Here is a 19917-nt window from a genome sequence, read left to right as displayed (position 1 = left end):
TGTCCTGGAACTAGCTCTTGTAGACCAGGCTGGCCTCGAACTCACAGAGATCCGCCTGCCTCTGCCTCCCGAGTGCTGGAATTAAAGGCGTGCGCCGCTACCACCCGGCTGCTCTTGGCTTCTTGAAGGACTTTCTTGTATTTCTGGTTCTCCCTTGAACCTTCCCTCTGGGGTCAGGTTGCCACCTCCAGGACTGTCAAACTTCGTGTTCATCGCAGTCCTGGATCCAGCTACACCGTATCTGGCTATGTAGCCTTTGAACTCATGATCCTCCTGCCTCAGCCTCAAGCATTCTGGTATTCTTGCCATGTGCCACGTTTAGCCTTCCTCTACTCTGCCGTCTTTATTGGCCATCTCTTTGCTTCTCTGCTCTGCAAATGGAGCCTTACAAACTCCATCGAGTCAGATGTGGTGTTTGTCCTCATTGCCATGTAAGTTCTGTGCGGGCAAGGATTTCCTTTTTTTGTTCAGTAGTGTTTCCCCAGCATCTTGAACAGTGCCTGGCACCTTGATTAACTGTTTAACGAATGCATGAATGTGGGTAACTGTGAGGGTGCTGTGTGTTTCTGGGGCAAACTATAGGAGTGCATTATGTTTGTCTCTGTGTTGATGTGACTTCATGCATTTTAATACTTCTGAGAGTACGTGCATGTGTTCGATTGGGTTGGTAGGCTTGAGTCTCCATGCTTCTTAATGTATTGCAGAGTATGAGTGTGCCGTGAGAGTGGACATGATTGCCTACATAGGAACATGCTGGGGGCTGTGTATTGGGCTGAGTGAGGACATGTCTTCACAGCTGTGAGGCTCTCAGTTTGTGCCTGGATTTGTGTATTGAGACCACAGGGAACTGAGGCTGTCTGCTTTTGCCTATGGTACTCTTCACGTGCCTGGAGGTGACTGTACAGGTTGAGCCTGCCCGTGGCTATGTCTTTGGAGACCTGGTGTATTTAGTTACTTTCCTCGTTGCTGTGACACAATACCTGATGTAGATTAAAGGGCTGCCAGTTTGTTCCCTGGGTCACATAAGGAAGGAGGGAACTGACTCCTTCACGTCATCCTCAGCCCCTGGACGTCTGTTGGAGCAGTTTTGGTTAAATTTTTGTTTTAGACTTACAGTATTTTTTCTGTGTATGAGTATTGTGCTTGAATGTATGGCCTCTAGTGCCTACAGAGGTCGGAATAGGGTGTCAGATCCCCTGAAAATGGAGTAGTTGTGAGCCAGTATATGGGTGCTGGGGACCAAACTCAGGTCTTGTGCGAGAAGTGGCTGAGTGATCTCTCCTGCCACATGTATAAAATTACATTTTTTTTTTTTTTTAAAAAGCAACTTGAAGGAAAGCAGGGCTTACTTCAGTTCACTGTTTGGGGAGACAATCACGGCAGGAAGGGTGTGGTCTCACAAGTATGGGGCAGCTGGATAAGGATTATCTATAGTTAGGAAACAGAGCCATGGAAGCTGCCACCCCAGCTTGCTTTCTACTTTGTATTCAGTCTGGGACCCGGCCCATGGAATGGTGGATCTTTGCACCTCAGTTAACCCAGTCTAGATGCGTCCTCACAGATGTGCCCAGAGGTTTGTCTCCTTGGTGATTCCAGATCCTGTCAAGTTGATGGCAGTATTAACGGGGGTATCCAGTTGTGTGTGTTCTGCGCATGTGGAGACTTGTGTGTCTGCTTGTTTTGTGTTTTGTGTGTGTGTATGTGTGTGTGAGTGTGTGTGTGTGAGTGTGTGTGAGTGTGTGTGTGTGTATGTGTGTGTGAGTGTGTGTATGTGTGTGTGAGTGTGTGTGTATGCGTGTGTATGTGTGTGTGAGTGTGTGTGTATGTGTGAGTGTGTATGTGTGTGTATATGTGTGTGTGTGTGAGTGTGTATGTCTGTGTGTATGTGTGTGTGTATGTGTGTATGTATGTGTGTGTGAGTGTGTGTGTATGTGTGTGTATATGTGTGTGTGTGTGTGTGAGTGTGTGTGTGTATGTGTGTGTGTTGTGTATGTGTGTGTGCGTGTGTGTCTGTGTGTGTGTGTGAGTGTGTGTGTGTGTGCCATTGTGTGGACCTGAGTGCTGGGCATTGTCCACGGGACCACTAGCAAACAGACACTCTAGGCCACTGCTTGACTTTCTTCTGATGAGAGATTTGAGGGCAGTCAAGCCAGGGGCCTGCTGGGTAAGAGACTGCTCCCGGCCCAGGGAGGTGGTGCAGATTGACCAGTTCCTGAAGGAGACAGCAGCTCGGGAGGGCAGTGCCAAGCTGCGGCTGCAACAGTTCATTGAGGAGCTCCTGGAGCGCGCAGACAGGGCTGAGCGGCAGCTGCAGGTCATCAGCAGCAGCTGTGGCAGCACACCCAGTGCCAGCCTGGGCCGAGGAGGTGGGGGCAGCGCCTCAGGGCCTGGGGCAAGAGGCCCAGGCAGAACGGTGAGTGTGCACATGCCCTGCCTCTCATCTGCTCGTGTGGTCCCCACGGCCTTCCCCCACACCACCCCAACTTCCCTCCTTTGTCTGTCCCCCCAGGAGCAACCCCAGGCCTGAAGTGGGAGGGTGGTCCACCCTTACAGGGTGGGCGTGCCGGCTCTGAGGCCTCGGCAAGGCTGCTCCCATAGCCTCAGCCTTCAGAAGCCCCTCTCTACTTCTCTGTGAATGAGAGCCTAGGAGCCACAAGCCGGGCCCTGGGAGGCTGGGTGGGTGCATTGGGAGGGATTTGGGAGCCTGCCTGTCTGGACTGTCTGTCTGTCCATTCGTCCATCTTTCCCAACTTTATTCTTCTCTCTCCTCTCCTTCTTTTCTTCTCTCCATCTTCCTCTTTCTCCTACTGTCGCCTTCTTCTCTGGCCTCCTCTGCCCATCCTTCCTCTCCCTTCCATTCTGGGGGCTACAGCGAGAACACCATGCAGGCCCAGCTGTGCCAAGCACATACGCCGTATCTCGGCATGGCTCTTCTCCCAGCACAGGGTAAGCCTCGGGCTTGGCCCACCCCACACAGCCTCCCCTCACCCTGGAAGGTTTGCTGGCCCATCAGAGGCTCACCTCCTTCTGTGTCCACCCCCCTGGTGTCACCAGTCTGCCTTTCCATGCTCAGGGGACTTTTGGAAAGCAAACAATGGGCTCCCCTTGGCTGGTGGTGAGGAAAACGTTGGGAGTCGGGGCAGCCTTGTATCCCTCAGCCTTCACTGTGCACTCCCCCACCCACCCCAGGGCCTCCAGCCGTGTGCCAGCTGCATCCCAGAGCTCAGGCTGCTATGACAGTGACAGTCTGGAGCTGCCCCGGACAGAGGAAGGGCCCTCGGAGGACAGTGGCCCTGGGGGCTTGGGTTCACGGGCCCAGGCTACCAACGGTGGTTCAGAGCGGTCCCAGCCCCCTCGTAGTTCAGGCCTGAGACGACAGGCCATCCAGAACTGGCAGCGCCGACCGCGCCGTCACAGCACCGAGGGGGAGGAGGGTGACGTCTCAGATGTGGGCTCCCGAACCACTGAGTCAGAGGCTGAGGGCCCCTCCGATGTTCCACGCCCTGGACCATCTCTGGCTGGGCCCTTGAACAGCTGCCGGCTCTCAGGTAAGACCTGGGAAAGTGGGTAGAGAATCCAGCCTTCCAGGGTGCTGGGTTGCCTCAGGGGATACAGAATGGAAATGGTGGCCCTTGGCTCTATACCTCCCTTACTCTTGTCTGCCTATGAAGTACTCTTCAAGCTTGGAGTGGGCCTGCAATGACCCAACGATGCTCACCCAATGGGATTTGTGTACACGGTGGTCTGTGTACATGGTGGGTTCTATCACAGGTAGAGGAGAAGAGCTGCTTATTCTAGGCTCTGAAGTGCCTGCCACAGAGCAAGGGTTTGGGGGAGTAGCCCTGTATTTGTGTGGAAGGCTTAGAGGGTTAGAGTCGGGTGACCCTCCAAAGGAAAGTTTAGGGCTGGGGAGGTCATTCAGTTAGGACAGTGCTTATCTAGACTCCATGAAGCCCTGGCTTTGATACCGAGCATCTCAAACTGGACATGGCGGTCCACATCCCCCATCCTAGTACTCCCACAGCAGGTGCAGGATAATCAGGAGTGCCAGGTCATCCTGGGCTACCTCGTGAGTTCAAGGCTAGGCTGAAATACACGAGACCGTGTCTGAAAAGGGTTTTGGTGTGTGGCAAAGCAACAGATAACCCTTTTCCAATGAGTAAAATTTGGGGGTACTGTAGCGAAGGGGAAAGCAGAGGCCCTGCTGTCCTCCCTGGGAGCTGGTCCCCAATGTGGGTCTCACACTCACTTCTCCTGCCAGCTTCTGCACTGCCCCAGCTCCCCACCCCCAGCTCTGTACTGACTGGCCTTTTACTCTCCCGTCTCCTTCGGCCCTGGTGTTCTGCAGCCCGCCCTGAGGGAGGCAGCGGACGGGCCCGGCGAGTGGAGAGAGGTAGCCCCTCACGCTCCAATGAGGTCATCAGCCCAGAAATCCTCAAGATGCGTGCTGCCCTCTTCTGTATCTTCACCTACCTGGATACCCGTACCCTGCTGCATGCTGCAGAGGTCTGCCGGGACTGGCGCTTTGTGGCTCGCCATCCCGCCGTCTGGACGAGGGTGCTGCTTGAGAACGCCCGAGTCTGTTCCAAGGTGCCTGCCCCAGCCCTCCAGCAGTAAAAGTCTAGTCCTTGTAACCCTCACTGCCCTCGTTCCCCAAATGCTCTCATGGTGCCTCCTACTCAGGGCTAACCCACCACATGGCAGTCAGGTCTATGTTCATATCGCTTGATCTTCCCCAGTTCCTGGCGATGTTGGCTCAGTGGTGCACCCAGGCCCACTCATTAACGTTACAGAACCTGAAGCCCCGACAGCGGGGAAAGAAGGAAAGCAAGGAGGAATATGCCCGCAGCACCCGGTGAGGCCTTCAGTGGGGGGTGGGGAGTGGGTGAGTGAGTGCTCCTGGGTTTTAAGTGGAGATGCTTCCCACATGAGGAAGTGACCACCAGCAGTGCCTTGACCTCTTTGCTCATCCTCAGGGGCTGTCTTGAAGCGGGGCTGGAGTCCCTGCTGAAGGCAGCCGGTGGGAATCTGCTGATCCTGCGCATCTCCCACTGTCCCAACATCCTCACCGACCGGTCACTCTGGCTGGCCAGCTGCTACTGCCGTGCCCTGCAGGCTGTCACCTACAGGTGGGTCACACTGTCTGGGCCTTGGTCCCTAGCTACCACATGGTCCTGCCTCTTGGTGGGAACAGAGACCGCTAAGATGGGTCACCAGCGCTTTGGCTTTTTCCCAGGAGTGCCACAGACCCTGTGGGCCATGAGGTGATCTGGGCCCTGGGTGCAGGCTGCAGAGAGATTGTCTCCCTCCAGGTGGCGCCACTTCATCCCTGGTAAGCCCAGGCAAGAGGGTGGTTTGGGAGGGGACAGCAGGGGACCCGGTCTGGAACCGAGGACTGAGCAAGTCAGCTGCTGGGGACAGATTACACACAGTTAGTTGGTCAGTATGTTGGATCATAAGGAGCAGGGCCGTAATATGGGAGCTGGAGCCTCTCTCTGGCTTGCTGCCGGTGCCACTTCAGTCTTTTCGTTAGGTATGTGGGGTGGGAATTGGGTATCTGCATGGAGGTCAGGGGACAACTTAAGGGAGTCTTTCCTTCCACGTGTGAGTCTCAATGTGGTAAACACCGTTAACCTCTGAGCCATCCTGGCAGCCCCGCGTTGCCACTCAGACCTTAGTCTTGCAGCTTAGATTATGAGAGCCATGACTGGCTCAACGATGTCCTGTCCACGGAGACTGTAAAGTTATTGGTATGTGTGCAGTCAACACTAGCCTGACGTAGGCTAAGCAGGTCAGGGAAGACACAGAGGAAGCTGGGTGTGGTGTCATACACCTGCCATCTGAGACCTGTATGAGCAATGTAGCAGGATCCCATCTCAAAGCAAGAACAAATCGGTTGGTGGTGGTGACCCCAGGATATGTGTGAATCATCCCTTGTTCTACTCTGGACGTCCTCAGATTCCCAGGCTTCTCTGCCCTGCTCCTTACCCTCCCAGTGATCTCCCTCTATGCCAGCTCCTCCCAGGCTCTCTAGTGTGCTTTCTCTTACACCCTGGTGGAGTCTGTCATTGTGGTCCCCTACTTGGCCCCCACTGCCCCTCACCTTGACCGTAATATCCATTTCTACTTCAGGCTCCTGTACTAAACTTAGTTACCAGGGCAGAATCTACAAATGCCCATTTCTGTGTCCTTGCTACCACGACCATATCAGATGACAGATACTATTGCCTGAATGGATGTCGAGGGATGAAGCTTGGTGTGAGTAGGGCAGGCAAGCCAGCAATGATGGAAAGGCAGGCTGGGAATCATCATGAAGGCCTTCCTAGAAGATGCAGATTGGTGCATCTTATCTAGAAAGTACTAGGAAGCTATTGGGGAGATGTCAGTTCTAAGAAGGGTGTCTTGAGCCAGATATGGTAGTACACAGTCATCCCAGCTCTTGGGAAGTAGAAACAAGAGGATCAGGATTTCAAGGTCATCCTCAGCTGCGTCTGAGTTTGAAGTCACTCTAAACAAACAAAGGGTACCAGAAGTTAGGTGTGGTCTGTCACCTCAGCCCTTCGGAGGCTGAGGCAGGATTGCTACAAGTTCAAAGCTAGGTGGCAGGGGCAGATTAAAGTCAGAATACTAAATGTTGTATGTCATGGACTGTCTGTGCTTTGAGGGTGGGAGCTGTCTTCATTGTCACCCTGAACTCTAGGGCCTGGCTCAGTTCTCTCTGCTATAAGAGACACTTGATTGCTACCTGATGAGTATCTGGCACCAGGTTCAGGGTGCATGGAGACCGGGGTGGGGCTCTGGTCTGCGGCTCTTTCTGGGTGACTCCAGAATCCGAAGCTGTCAGGTGTGGTAAGAGGGGAGGGGGCAGAGTCAGAGATGAGCTGTCTTCTGACTTGAACAGCTGGACTGTTGGCAAGGTGCTTGCCTGAGCATGGATAGGGACCTCCGGGGATGATCACCTTTGGGACTGCAAAGCCTCCCTGACCACTCTTCACTGTCCGTTCTTCAGCCAACAGCCCACTCGGTTCAGCAACCGTTGCCTGCAGATGATTGGACGTTGTTGGCCCCACCTCCGGGCCCTGGGTGTAGGTGGTGCTGGCTGTGGGGTACAGGGCCTGGCATCACTCGGTGAGTCTTTCCTTGGGGTTGGAGTGGGTAGGTAAGAAGCAGGCAAGCGTGAAATCCCACCAGAGTTAGTGGCTGCAGCCTGGGGCATGGTGAGGGACTGAGTCCTGGGCAGGAGGTGGGCCAGAGAGTTTGTCACCAGGCTTCTCTTCTTCCTCTCCTAGCAAGAAACTGCATGCGGCTACAGGTCCTAGAACTGGACCACGTGTCAGAGATTACCCAAGAGGTGGCAGCTGAGGTGTGCCGGGAAGGCCTGAAGGGACTGGAGATGCTGGTGCTCACAGCCACCCCTGTCACCCCTAAGGCCCTGCTACATTTTAACAGTGAGCAATGGGAGTTTGGGGGTAGAGAGCAGGGTGTGGCTACAGCCTATCCTTGGACACTCCTTGAACATTTTGTAACATTGAGTGAACTTTTCCTGGAGACAAACAGTTGCCTGTTCCTCCCGGAGAGGGCACCTATGATGTACCAGATAGTGCCACCAGAGTCCAACTTGGTGAACGTGGAGTTTATGACTTATTTACAGAGCTTGGGTGAGGGTTACTTACAGAATGTAGTTATTGCAAAGTAACGATACCACTCAAAAGTCTTCGCACAGAAGACAGCTCCCTCATAGCTGCATGGGCAGAGCTCGCTCAGTCTAATGCCTCCAAGTGCAGCGGGGGGGGGGGGGGGGATTGCACACATCTGGCAGAGATGGGGAGGAGGGAACGCTGATAGCCCAGGTGAGGGTCTGTCTGGGGACTCTCCAATTCTTCTATGAGGGAAAACCAACAAGACCAGTCTTGAGGGTCCTCCGATGAAATGGTAAGGGCTGCTCCAGCCTCTCCTACAAGCAGGCAGTGTGTTTCCTGTTGCTCTAGCCAGCACGTGCTGGTGCTGAGGCAGACAGAGCAGCGTTCTCCCTGGTTCGTTCAGCATCCAAGGCAGGGATGGAACTCCAGCCCTAGCAGCATTTAATCAACTGTTTAGCTGCACAGGATAGCTGTTGTTTCATGCTGGCCCACAGTGGCACCGTGAGTTGTGTGTGTGGTGCCAGTAATTCCTGTGTGAGCCTCCCACCAGGGCAGAGGCAGACAAGCAAAGAGCACCAAGGGTCTCTGTGCTGCTCTCCAGCGTGTTACTTTGCTTTGTGAATTCTGCAATCTCAGTTTTTTACCTCCTAGATGGTAAAGGACCCAGTATGTTTAAGTCCTCAGGGACATTTCTTGGGGTAAGGACTTCCCTCTGACTCCTCTGCTGTCCACATCATCCCATCTACTTGGTCATTCCTCTGCCTTCACTGTGGACCACCACTCAGGACCACTGGCCTCTGGGAGGTCTCCATGCAGACTGACGGTTTCTTTTTTTTTCCCCCACCAGTACTGGGATTAAACCCGGTGCTTTAAATGCTGTACTGCAAAGATGTGTGCCCTCCCCCCCCCCCGACTTATGAGACAAGGTCTGTCTACAATGTCTTGGCTGAACTGGAACTCACTATGTAGATCAGGCTGGCCTTGAACTCATAGATATCTGCCTACCTTGTATCCCACTGCTGGGATTGAAGGCAAGCACCACTATGCCTGGACTTTTTTTCATTTTTATTTTGAGACAGTTTCACTAAGCTGTCCAGGCTGGCCTTGAACTTGATGGTCCCCCTTCCTTAGCTTCTTGAGTAGCTGGGCCACCATACCTGTTTCTTTGACCACATCACCGCCTGAGCCCTCCTATTTACCTTCCTTCAGCCTCAGCCTCATATGCACCAGAACTCACTACTCAGTCCCCCAGATTGTGCTTTCTAGGTCCCTCCTAGCCCCTGACCTTGTGCCACCTCTCCCTGATAGCATGGCCAATAATTGTTGAAGCCCTTGCTTCAGGAAGGCCTGATTGCCTCCACCCACCCCACCCAGTCTCAGTTGGGCAGCTGTCATTTGCAAGTGCCCAGGTCATGAGCTGTCCCCTCTGCCCGAGTTGCTAGCGCACTGAAGAGCTTGCGCTCACACGTGTCCCAAATGTCCTCCCGCCTTAAGATATGATCAGCTGCAGCCAGCACAGGTCTGCCGCTTGTGCTCTTGTGGCTGGCTGGTGTATGTTTCTCAGGGGCTCTGATTTCATTCATGAGCGGAAACTTGCAGCCCACTGCCCTTGCCGAGCACTATCCCCTATTTGCCTTCACCCAGGCATCTGCCGGAACCTCAAATCCATTGTGGTGCAGATTGGGATTGCTGATTACTTCAAAGAGCCCAGCAGCCCCGAGGCCCAGAAGCTGTTTGAGGATATGATAACAAAACTCCAGGTGAGGTGGGCTCTGAGGCCACAAAAGACCCCTTGGCTGGGGCTGGTGAGGGTGGCAGTACTTCACCTGCCCAACACCAAGGAAGAGCTAACCTAGGGCTCTATTTATAGGCTCTACGAAGGAGGCCTGGCTTCTCCAAGATTCTGCACGTCAAGGTGGAAGGTGGCTGCTAACCCGGGTGAGGGGCTGCAGGGCCCCTGCCAGCCCCACACCAAGGCACTCTTTGGACCTCTGGAGGGGCCCTGGCTTGGACTAGACCTTGGGAGGTCTAGTGTCACACCAGGTTCCAGACAGCGGTTGAGTACCCCATCCAATTCAAACAGCAAAATGACAGGTGACCAGCACCGCCTCCCCAGGGAAGGGCTTGGACAGAAGCTGCCCCGAGACCCCCATGACATCCCCAGCTGGAGCAGCCTTCTGGCACAGCCAGCAGGGAGCTGGCATACCAGCACCTGGTTGTCACCACCACTCAGAGGATCTGCAGTATCCACCCAGCAGCTCCTCAGCTGCTCAGGCAGGTCTCCTTCCTGAGGCCAGCTCCTGGTCAGGAGCCTCTTGTCAGGCCACGGGCCAGAAGGAGCTTAAGGCAGCTCAGACATGGCTAAGAAGACACTTGGTCACTCCCTTCAGACAGCAGGACCAGGTCCACATTCTCCAGTGATAACCCAGGCAAGCCTAGGAACCCAGGTAGAAGGTTAGAGGAAAGTTGGGGCAGGGCCATAGGGATGAGTTTGAAAGGGTAAAAAAAATGTCTACAACTCCCCAGGATAAGGCCCACATCTTCCTGGCAGATAAAGGACTGGCCAGCTGGAGGAGATTACTGTTAAGACAGAGTTCTCATTAACACACCCAGAACTAAGTTTAAAGCAGTCCCTATACCAACCACTCCCTGCTGAGGGACCACAGAGGGAGGAAGGGGGCTTGGGCCCCCTGCTGGGCTGGGCTTAGTGGGGAAAGGAGGCCTGATTTATCTAACAGCTTACTTCAGGCCAGAGGTGAGGTACTGGTGCCAAGGCAGAGGAAAGAATTTCCACAGTCCATCTTCCTGAGTCTTTACAGCCCTGGGCCGAGACTACAGAGTACTTGGGGCAGGGTGTTCCAGCCCTTGCACCATACCCAGAAGTCTTGGAGCATTCCCAAGCGAGTTCCTCCTCTCACAGTGGCCGAGGCTTGAGTCTTGGCAACCCTCATTTGGGCAAATCTTTCAAGTAACAGATGCCTGACCTCTTGTCCAAATCTTAGGGTTTTCTTTGCTCCTATACAAGGTTGGATCCTCTGGTCAGCATTCTACAGCTGTGCCACAAGCTGGCCCGAGCATGAACCCTGCCGTGGGTTGCCGCCTACCAAGTCCCTTCCATTGCTGTACACCCTCCTGCTCAGTGCTCCCAGATCTCACAGCTCTGCCTGTTTGTCATCGTCACTGAGCTGTGGCTTGTTCTGTCGCTGTTCTTTGAAGACTGGAATGCCAAGGCTGTCATGCTGGATACTCCATGCCTAGTCCTGCATGAAACCTTGGCTGTGTTGTATCTACACCCCTACCTCTCACAGCTGCCTCCCAAGCCCTGTCCCCAGGAGTCACAGGCAACAGCACAACTTTCCTGCCTTCAGTGGCTCAGAAGGGAGGGGGAGGTGCCCTTGGGTCCTAGCTGCCTTTCGTAGGTCAGTTGTTTGCCAGCTGAATCCATGTAGTCCCTGCTCCCTGTGACTCCAAGACCAGAGGTGCTGCCTTCTGTCTCCTGGATAAAGCACAAAGCGATGTGGTAGTCTGCCAAGTCTGCCCCCAGGGGCTTCCATTCCTCAACCCCAGGATTAGGACATCTCCCTGGACAGGGGAGGCACTAGAGTGCCTGGTGTTGAGGGAAATAGGTCAGGGTGCAGTCATCAGGGTAGGGAGCAAGGTCAAGAGGATAGTTCCAGGCTCTACTACGTCCACACCACATCCTGACGCATGGAGAAACATACGCCTTTTGTTGGCACAATTCTGCCCTCTGAAAAGCTGTTTCCAAGAAACCCCAAGAGGCCTCACCTGTGTTCTTGCTCTGAGTAAAGGTGGGTAGAGTAAAAATTGTAGAACTTCCAATCTAAGTGACAGGTCGCTGTGTCCTATCTGAGTCTTGGGCATCAAAGTCTTCAGGCATGCCTTGAAAGCCAGCAGCTCTGCCCCCCACTTGTGGTTCCTTTGCTTTCTCCCCAGGGGACCAACCCTGCTTCTGGATGCTGTGCTTATTTCCATCTTTAGCAGTCCAGAGTTGGGGATGGGCATCTGGCTTCCGGAGAAGCACCTTAGCCCATCTTCAGGCGCCTAAAGAAGAGCCCTTTGTGTCCTATACTTACTAAGGTACAAAAACCATGTGAGGAAGCACAGGTCCATGGAGAGGGCTCCTGGGTGGCAGTCACCTGGCTTCTCTTCCACTCCTACTCCTGCCACACAGCCTGGCCCTAGCACCTGTGAGTGTAGCATGTTTGGCCTGAGTACTTCACGCTTATGCAGACTGCTTCTCCCCCACAGTATGGCAAAACTATAAAAATGTATGCACTCCTGCCCAGAACTCCTGCTTTCCACCCATCAAGAGAAAGCACCCTGAAATCAGGGTTCTTTTGTTTTTTAATCCTATGACAACAGAGGCCAAGCTGGTCCCTCAGGATTTGCCTCAACTCTTAACAGGTCTCCTTCCCAAGGCCTACTGCTCCAAGGTTTGGATCCATCCTTTGCCTTTCCTGCCTCCAAGCCCTTATGTAGAATGCTTCAGAACACAGGCAGTGAGCTGTCAACCCCAGTTTCTGTAAGGCGCTATGTTGAAGGAAAACTTCCCAGAGTGACAATTGGTGCCAAAGACATAGTTTCTGGTGAACTTGGAATAAGTGTGACTGAGTGGGATATGGCCCAGTGCCCAGAGGAGTTAACCACTGATGAGGTCTACCCCAGCCTGTCAGCCCGATGAACTGGCAGTCTTTCTGTCCTCGGTGGCCATACTTTCTCATCCAGCCTTGGCTCAGGCCAGCACCTCTGTATATATTACTGTGTAGTATGTATATTTACTCCTGGACAAGGGAGCTCAGCTCTAGTCCTTGCCCGGGGACCAGGCTGAAGGTTGGGTGAAGAGCAGAATATTAATTAGGCTTTCCTCAACTTTTTGGGACCTTAGTCTAAGACTGCCCGACAATCAAGCAGGCACCCCACCATGAGGCCAGCTCTGGGCCTCTGCCCTTACTAGTCCTGGGGGGAGGGAGGCTTGGTCTGAACCCCCAGTCTCTACTCATCTGGTGGGGGTCTCAGAGGGCACTAGTGGGACAGCTGACCCCAAGGCCCTGCCTTCCCTGCACAGCCAGGCTGCACCCTGCCCCAGCACAGTGGGCAGAGGGGAGAACAGCAGCTTTTGGATTTACTGGTTTCTAAAGTGGTGCCTGTACCTCCAGCCCTCAGGGGGCCTTCCCTGGCCCCACCTTTCTGCCCCACCCAGGCATTGCCATCCCAGCACTTTGCTCCATGTCACCCAGATGCCCTTTGCCGAATGTATTGAGCACATGTATTTAAAAGGACTCATGGGCATCAGAGAATTTATGGTTCTGTATCCAATAAAAGATGAAACTGAAAAAAAATTGGTCCACGGAAATATGTGGCATACAGCTGTATTTTTGTCAGACATCAAACCCCTACCCTTTGCTTCTAAGAATTTCATGTAGCCCAGTCTGGCCTCAAACTCAGTATTGAAGACAGCCTTGAGCCTCTGTTCTTCCTATCTCCAGTTTTCTGGTACTAGGGAATATATGTGTACATTGTGTCCAGTTTGTGTGGTCCTGGTGATTGAACCCATTTTCTAATGCTAGGCAAGGACCCAATCAACCAACATCCTCAGGCCTCATTCCAGCTTTTTCTGCAGTTTAGGTCACTAAGGCAGGAAGAAGTCTGTTAGCCCAGTCAATGGGGCAAATGAAGAATTTAGGCACCGTCCTTAGGGCTGCAGACAATGCTGGAGAAAGGTCTGTGACTGCTCAAGCCTGCTTTGGTGTCCAAATACATCAAGCCCCCAAGGTAAACCTAAATAGGCAGAACATAAGTAGTAGGGACTGTCCATCCACAGCAGCTTAGTCTCACTTCAGGAGGCTCTGGCAATGACTTAGATGTATGAGAGACCAAATTGCTACCATGGCCTGGCCTTAATTTCCCCATTTTAGAAAATGGGCTTTTCATGATTTAATTAATAGCACCTAACCTGTTTAAATTTAAACACACACAATCAGGTGCCTAGCTTAAACTGCATACTGTACAAGTAATCCTTGAGAGCTAGCTGTCCCAACCTGATCACAGGACAGATGTCACACTCCAGAGTGCACATCTGCCCAAAAATCCTATCCTGCTTTAAGACCATCTAACCATGAGTTCAAAGCTCAAATTCACTTCCCAGTTTTAGAAGCAAGAACTTCAATTACTCAACACAACCCAGCTCTAATAGGCACTAGTTAGAGCTCTAGCTTGGGGCAGCTAGCAGAACAGAGGCACTGGTAGACCCTGCTAGGCTTCTATGCCAAACAGTTAACTACCCTCATTACAAGAAAGGGATGGTGGCACAAGCCAGTCGTTCCAGCTTACTCAGGAGACAAAGCAGATCAAGGCCAGCTTAGGCAACTTAGTGAAACCTTAACAGCTCAAAGACTGATCAACGCAAAGTGAAATAGGATTGGAAACATAGCTCAGTAGTAATAGGACTGGGAACATAGCTCAGAGGTAAGTGCTTGTTTAGCAAACCTCATGAGGCCCTGGGTTCAATCCACCCTGACATTCTTCCCAGAGCCCTCACTTAAAATATTGTAAGAGGAAGCATGCATAAGCTCAGAGATCATAGTCCACCTGCTGTGATGGAAGCAACGCTGCTGTGTGCAGTGCATGAGCTAGGACTAAAGATGGTAACAGGAGAAAAGGAAGCCACCATACATCTTAGCTACTACTCAGAAGCACAACTACACTGAGACTTCAGCAGGCCAGAAGAATGATTTACTTCTACTTCAGCAAGTAGACACAGTTCATTTTGAGAGGAAGGGGATGTTTATGAGAAAAACTGACCAAATAATCTTAAGTTTTATTTAAATAACCTCCAGTGAGAACACAGCAGACGAACCGACCATTTCCTCACCACCAATTCACCTCCCAGGGAGGTGAGCAAACTGCCTCTTAATGGAGGCGTCCTTGGCCTCGACCCCGGCCAGCCGGTGGGGGAGCATCCACAGTGGAGCGGGGATTCTTGATAGTCTCATCCACGGATACAATCAGGCATGCAGCCTCAGAAGCTGCTGTCAGGGCGTTGATGCGCACCATGGCCGGCTCCCACACAAAGGCCTGGAAGTTGTCGGCGATGTCCTCGTTGTTGACGTCTACCCCATACCACATGCCCCCCTGAAAGAGAGGGGAAGCACTTTGGAACTACTTTCACTTCTTCCTGCACACCTTCCAAGGGACTCAGCTGTCAGGAATTCTGAATTGATGGCACTTTCCTGAGGAAAATGACACCGTTTCCCACCTGCTTCCAACTCTGGGCATGCTGGCCACACGTACCCAAGCCCTCCCAGGAAGCTGCACTGTGCCAGGAGGGAGCTGTTCACTGTACCTGGCAGTGATTGCAATCCCAGAGAGCACATATTTAAGAGGCTACTCTCAACCATCCAATCCCTGGACTCCAAAGAGAGCAGAGAATCAATCACCTGTGCATGCCGAGCCCGCAGCTTGTTAAGGATGTTCGTGGCATCAAAGCCAGCATTGTCACATAGCTGTCGAGGAATAATTTCCAGGGCCTTGGCATATGCCCCAATCAACAGCTGCTGTTTCCCTGGAATGGTCCTTGAGTAATCCCGCAGATATTTGGAGAGCTCCATCTCGATGGCTCCACCACCAGCCACCACAGAGTCATTCTGCAGAAACCAAATAGCTTACAATGTAGTGGCCCAGCTCCAGGCTTCAAGTTGGGACACACAGCAAATCCTCCAGCCCAGGAAGTGGCCAAAAATGGGCTTATATCCCCATTCCCAAACCCCAGGTGCCTAAACGCAGTCAGCATCCAGCACATCCCAGCTTCAACTTTAGGAATTGAAAGGTCACTGCCAAGGTCAACCATAGTTTGGGCATGGCAACTTCAGGAGGACAGCTGAATAGATCAGCCCCATTTAACTAAATCATGGCCAATGCTGATCAGTGGTGGCACATGCCTTAATTCCAACATTCAGGAGGCAGAGGTGGACAGGTCTCTGTGAGTTTGACGTCAACCTGGTCCATAGTGCAAATTCCTGGACAGCCAGGACCACAAAGAATTCTGTCTTGAAAAACAAAAGCAACCCCTCCCCCACCAACACAAACAAAAATAACCATATGTGAGGCTGAAGTTTGAGAACTTAGTCTCTCTTGTGGTTTGCAGGGGGAAATCAAAGCCCAACATGACACCTAAGGACAGGTTACATGAAACCCAAGATCTTATCAGCCCCAGAGTTAACGGGCAAGAGGCGTCATCCAGTACCTTGATGGCCCTCCTCACAATCATGATAGCATCATGCAGGGACCGTTCTGTCTCTTCCATAAACTGCTCAGCGCCACCACGGAGGATGATGGTACATGTCTTGGCCTTAGGGCAGCCAGTGAAGAAATTATACCTATGTCCAGGATGCAATGGTGCACACATGAATTGCTGTCACCTTGCTATCTGATCTCCATGCCAAGTCCTTTCCGAAGAGAGCAGTGGATTCAGGCTGTCAATCCTAACTTTGAAGGTATTTTTTGAGGCAGGACTGGAGTAGAAGCACCAACGCTTGTGGAATCAGATCTAGAATCTGACTATAACTACTTCCCTTCTCTAACGCTATACCTGAGTTCTTTACCCACCCCTCCACCCAACAGCACCTTGAAAAAGGAACAGTACAGGCCATACCCCACACCCAGAAAGAACTTGACAAAAAAAAAAAATAAAATAAAAAAAATAAAGGGTTGGGCAGACCCAAGCAGTTCTTGGGAGCTGAGTCCATAGGCTCACCTCTCGCCTCCAATTTGGGTCTCTTCAAACACCTGGCAGTGGCCCAGCACATCTGGTATCAAAGCATTCACACTGGTCTGGATTGAGCCTCCACAGGCCTGAGGAGCAAGAAATATCCATGAGGGTAAAGTGGCCTCCTATCACCATTCAACAAGTCTCTACCTATGCTGAATCTGTCACAGACCCTTAGAGTCCACCATTAATTACCCTTCTAGATGATCCCTACTCCCTCTCAAATAGACGAAATCAAAACAGAGCCACACACACAAAGGCAAAAGGGTCTATCTAGTGCAAAGAGATAGAGACCCGATGTCTAGTACTCTGGGTTCAGCAACTCTACCCAGGAGCAGTTCTTTGGACGACAGCCTGCACCGAGAGGGAAAGTCCTGGCTGGAAGCAGTACCCACTGAGCCTGACCTGCTGAGCACAGTGCTGCTGCTATGTGGCACCTACCTCCCAACTGTCTTGGTCAGTGAATTCAAAGCAGTTTCTATTACTGGGTATACAGACACTGGGATGGATCATTTCTTGACAGCTAACACAGGGACAACCTGACAGTCTAGTACATCAGGGACAGCGGAAACAGCTCAGGGCCATGAAGGATAAGCAGTAGCCCATGAAGTTTTGCTTACCATCATTGTTCTCTTCAGATCCTCCTCAGGCACACGGCCAGCACAGAACATGTCCCTATCAGCAAAGTACTGGGTGGCCACATCCCCAATGGGGAGTTTGGACAAGATGACTTTGGCTCCAGACTGATGGATCTTCTCTAACTTGTCATAGAGAATGTTCCACTCAGCATCAACAATTGCCTGGTAATCCTAGAGACCACAAAAAAAGATGAGGGTGTTTGGGGATGAAAGTGCACATGACAGTCTAAAGCTAACCTAACTCTCTCCCCCACAGAAAACATGCTGACCTGTCTGGGAATTAAGAGGCACAACAGTTTAAAGTGGCCCTACATTAGGACCATTAAAAGAACCACTTAACACTTTCAAACAGAAACATAGGAGGGGCTTTGCATAGGGATTTCCCAGTAAGACCTCTCCTACCAAAGAGGCCATTTTGTGCTGGAAAACACTGCTACCTAAAGTCAGCCTTGGGAACCACAATGGTAGGAACACACAGTTATGAGACTCAGTCTATAATGAAAGGAGACCTGTCTGATCAAGGAGAATCACAGGCAAGCTTGTCATCCCAACTACTCAGGATTGAGGTAGGAAGATTACAAATTCAAGGCCAGCCTGAGAGACTTAACAAGACTTGTCCAAAATAAAAATTTAAAAAACGTCAGGCAAGTCTGTTGTAGTGGTATATACCTTTAATCCCAGTACTAGTGAGGGAGAGGCAGGCAGTTATTGTGAGGCCAGCCTAAGCTCACATAGTGAACTACAGAGTGAGACCCTGTCCTCTTCAAAAAAAGGGGGGTCTGGGGGTGGTATCTACAAGACAGCCAGGGCCACACAGAGGAATGTTATCTTAGAAACAAAAGTTAAAGCCGGGCAGCGATGGTAGTGCAAGCTTTTAATCCCAGCACTCAGGGAGGCAGAGGCAGGCGAATCTCTGTGAGTTTGAGGCCAGCCTGGTCTACGGGGTGAGTTCCAGGACAGCCAAGGAAACACAGAAGAACCCTGCTTTGAACCACCACCACTACCACCACAAAAAAAAAAAAAAAAAAGCAAAGAAAAGAAACAAAACTGGGGATGAAGCTCAGCAGCAGTGCCCCACTTAGTGCATGTGAGCCTTACTCTGAAGAAGAGTATAAACCACAAAGTTTAGACAAGCTGGAGGGCCCATCTCTAAGAGGCAGAGCACAGCTGCTCAATAGGTTTTCAAATTATCTGAGGTGGAAGTCAAGGAAAACAAAGTGAGAAAATTAGTGGCCCATGTATGCAGACGTGGACACAGAGGGAAGATAAGTGCCCACAGTCACCTGAGAAACAGAGCTGACCCTTACAACATAAAGGAAGCCCTCATCCAGAAAGTTGCTTGCCTCCTCACCCCTGCTGGGGAGCCTACCTCCACCGTGTGGACTCTGATTTCAGCATTATCTTTCTCTGCTTTCAACTCGAGCTCAACATTCAAGAGGGCAATCTTGGGGTTCTTATACTTTTTGGGCTGCATTTCAAACCCAGCATAAGAGAAAGTCTTCTTGAATGCAACACCAGCCACCAGCTGAGATTCCTGGTTAAAGACAGACAGTTCAATGGTTTCGTCAGTCAGAATTCCAATCAATCCATGAACCCAAAAGAGTAAACCCTACTTTCTACTGCTGGTTATCATCATAAAATTTGGGACAAACCCATCTTTCTTTAAGTGACACAACATATCTTAGTTGCCCCTTTAAGTGAGGTATCATACAATTGCTACAACAGTTCTAAATACAAAACCACGCTACAGAACACCAGTATGCATCAGAGGCAACTAATGGCATTAGTATAGTGTGCATGTACACACAGTGTGCATACAGAATTCTAGGTTACACTATGAGAACTAACAACAGTGGCTGCATAAGGAGCAAAGGTGGTTATGGGGACAATTAATACAAGGGAAGTTTGACAATACCCCCTTTGAAGAGTGGACTCATGACATCATTTTTACTTCCTGTCTGGTTTTCCCGCCTATATTTCCTGCCTGGCCAATCAGCGTTTATTTATATCATAATTGACAGAATACAGACAATTCTCCAGCACCGCCGACTACCTCAGGATTTATATTTGGAGAATTTACAAGTAATTTATCTGAACCAATCCTTCTATACACCTGAAACTAACAAAGAAACAGGATTCTGAATTGGCACAGGTCCACTTCCCCATCCTGATGGCAAGCAAACAGATCCAAAGACCAGAGACAGCATGAGAGAGTGGTTATATGGGCGTTCCTGCCTTGTCTGCATTCTCTCTTCACCTATACTGTGAACTCTGCTCCCACATGAAGCTTTCTGCTATCTAGGGAGGACACAACAGGCTTACCTCTAGGGCTCCACCCTGTACTTTCTTGATGCCAATCATTTTAAGCTGCAGCAACTCATCAAGCATCATCACAGCATCAACCACCATCTTGGCGAAGAAGAACTTCTGCTGAGCGATCAGCTTGGAGCTCAGGGCTGTCATTGCACACTTCTCCAGCATCTTCCTCTGCTCTCTGCAGCATAGGGCAGAATGGGCATTGAGCTTCTTACTGACCGACTACAGTGTGGGAATGGTACATTCCACATAACACTCTATACACATTAACCATCAGAGAGCGCAGCAGAAAACTCCTATTTGGCAAAAGCAGTATCAACCTATCACCCCATTACTTTCCCTTTAACCCAAAATTCACCACCCACCCCCTCCACCTTTCACTTTCTCTATCATTAAGGGTGGATTATCAGCAAAAGACAGCAGATGCAGCTGGGCGGTGGTGGCGCACGCCTTTAATCCCAGCACTCGGGAGGCAGAGGCAGAGGCAGGTGGATCTCTGTGAGTTCGAGACCAGCCTGGTCTACAGAGCTAGTTCCAG

The 19917-nt window shown here is 51.4% G+C and overlaps 2 protein-coding genes across 2 annotated transcripts in view; one reads left to right on the top strand and one right to left on the bottom strand.

The window, feature by feature from the left end:
• The window catches only part of Fbxo41 (F-box protein 41), a 33594-nt gene extending 19261 nt beyond the window's left edge, over positions 1-14333 (top strand). Inside the window, exons 3-13 of the mRNA XM_013354709.2 lie at positions 2188-2413; positions 2873-2946; positions 3190-3548; positions 4349-4590; positions 4740-4855; positions 4977-5129; positions 5237-5332; positions 7010-7128; positions 7290-7448; positions 9285-9400; positions 9511-14333. Of these exons, the coding sequence (XP_013210163.1) occupies positions 2188-2413; positions 2873-2946; positions 3190-3548; positions 4349-4590; positions 4740-4855; positions 4977-5129; positions 5237-5332; positions 7010-7128; positions 7290-7448; positions 9285-9400; positions 9511-9573 (1723 nt within the window). The 3' untranslated portion in view covers positions 9574-14333. The remainder of the gene's footprint in view (positions 1-2187; positions 2414-2872; positions 2947-3189; positions 3549-4348; positions 4591-4739; positions 4856-4976; positions 5130-5236; positions 5333-7009; positions 7129-7289; positions 7449-9284; positions 9401-9510) is intronic.
• A 43-nt stretch (positions 14334-14376) lies between these two features.
• The window catches only part of Cct7 (chaperonin containing TCP1 subunit 7), a 16143-nt gene continuing 10602 nt past the window's right edge, over positions 14377-19917 (bottom strand). Inside the window, exons 6-12 of the mRNA XM_005369843.3 lie at positions 19386-19557; positions 18433-18597; positions 17046-17234; positions 16414-16511; positions 15904-16036; positions 15098-15304; positions 14377-14792 (exon numbers count right to left, since the gene is read on the bottom strand). Coding sequence (XP_005369900.1) covers positions 14571-14792; positions 15098-15304; positions 15904-16036; positions 16414-16511; positions 17046-17234; positions 18433-18597; positions 19386-19557 — 1186 coding nt within the window. The 3' untranslated portion in view covers positions 14377-14570. The remainder of the gene's footprint in view (positions 14793-15097; positions 15305-15903; positions 16037-16413; positions 16512-17045; positions 17235-18432; positions 18598-19385; positions 19558-19917) is intronic.

Source organism: Microtus ochrogaster, unplaced genomic scaffold (genome assembly GCF_000317375.1).
Source record: "Microtus ochrogaster isolate Prairie Vole_2 unplaced genomic scaffold, MicOch1.0 UNK62, whole genome shotgun sequence".
NCBI lineage: Eukaryota > Metazoa > Chordata > Mammalia > Rodentia > Cricetidae > Microtus > Microtus ochrogaster.
The sequence above is the reverse complement of the archived record's forward strand: the minus strand, read 5'-3'. Positions and strand labels throughout refer to the sequence as shown.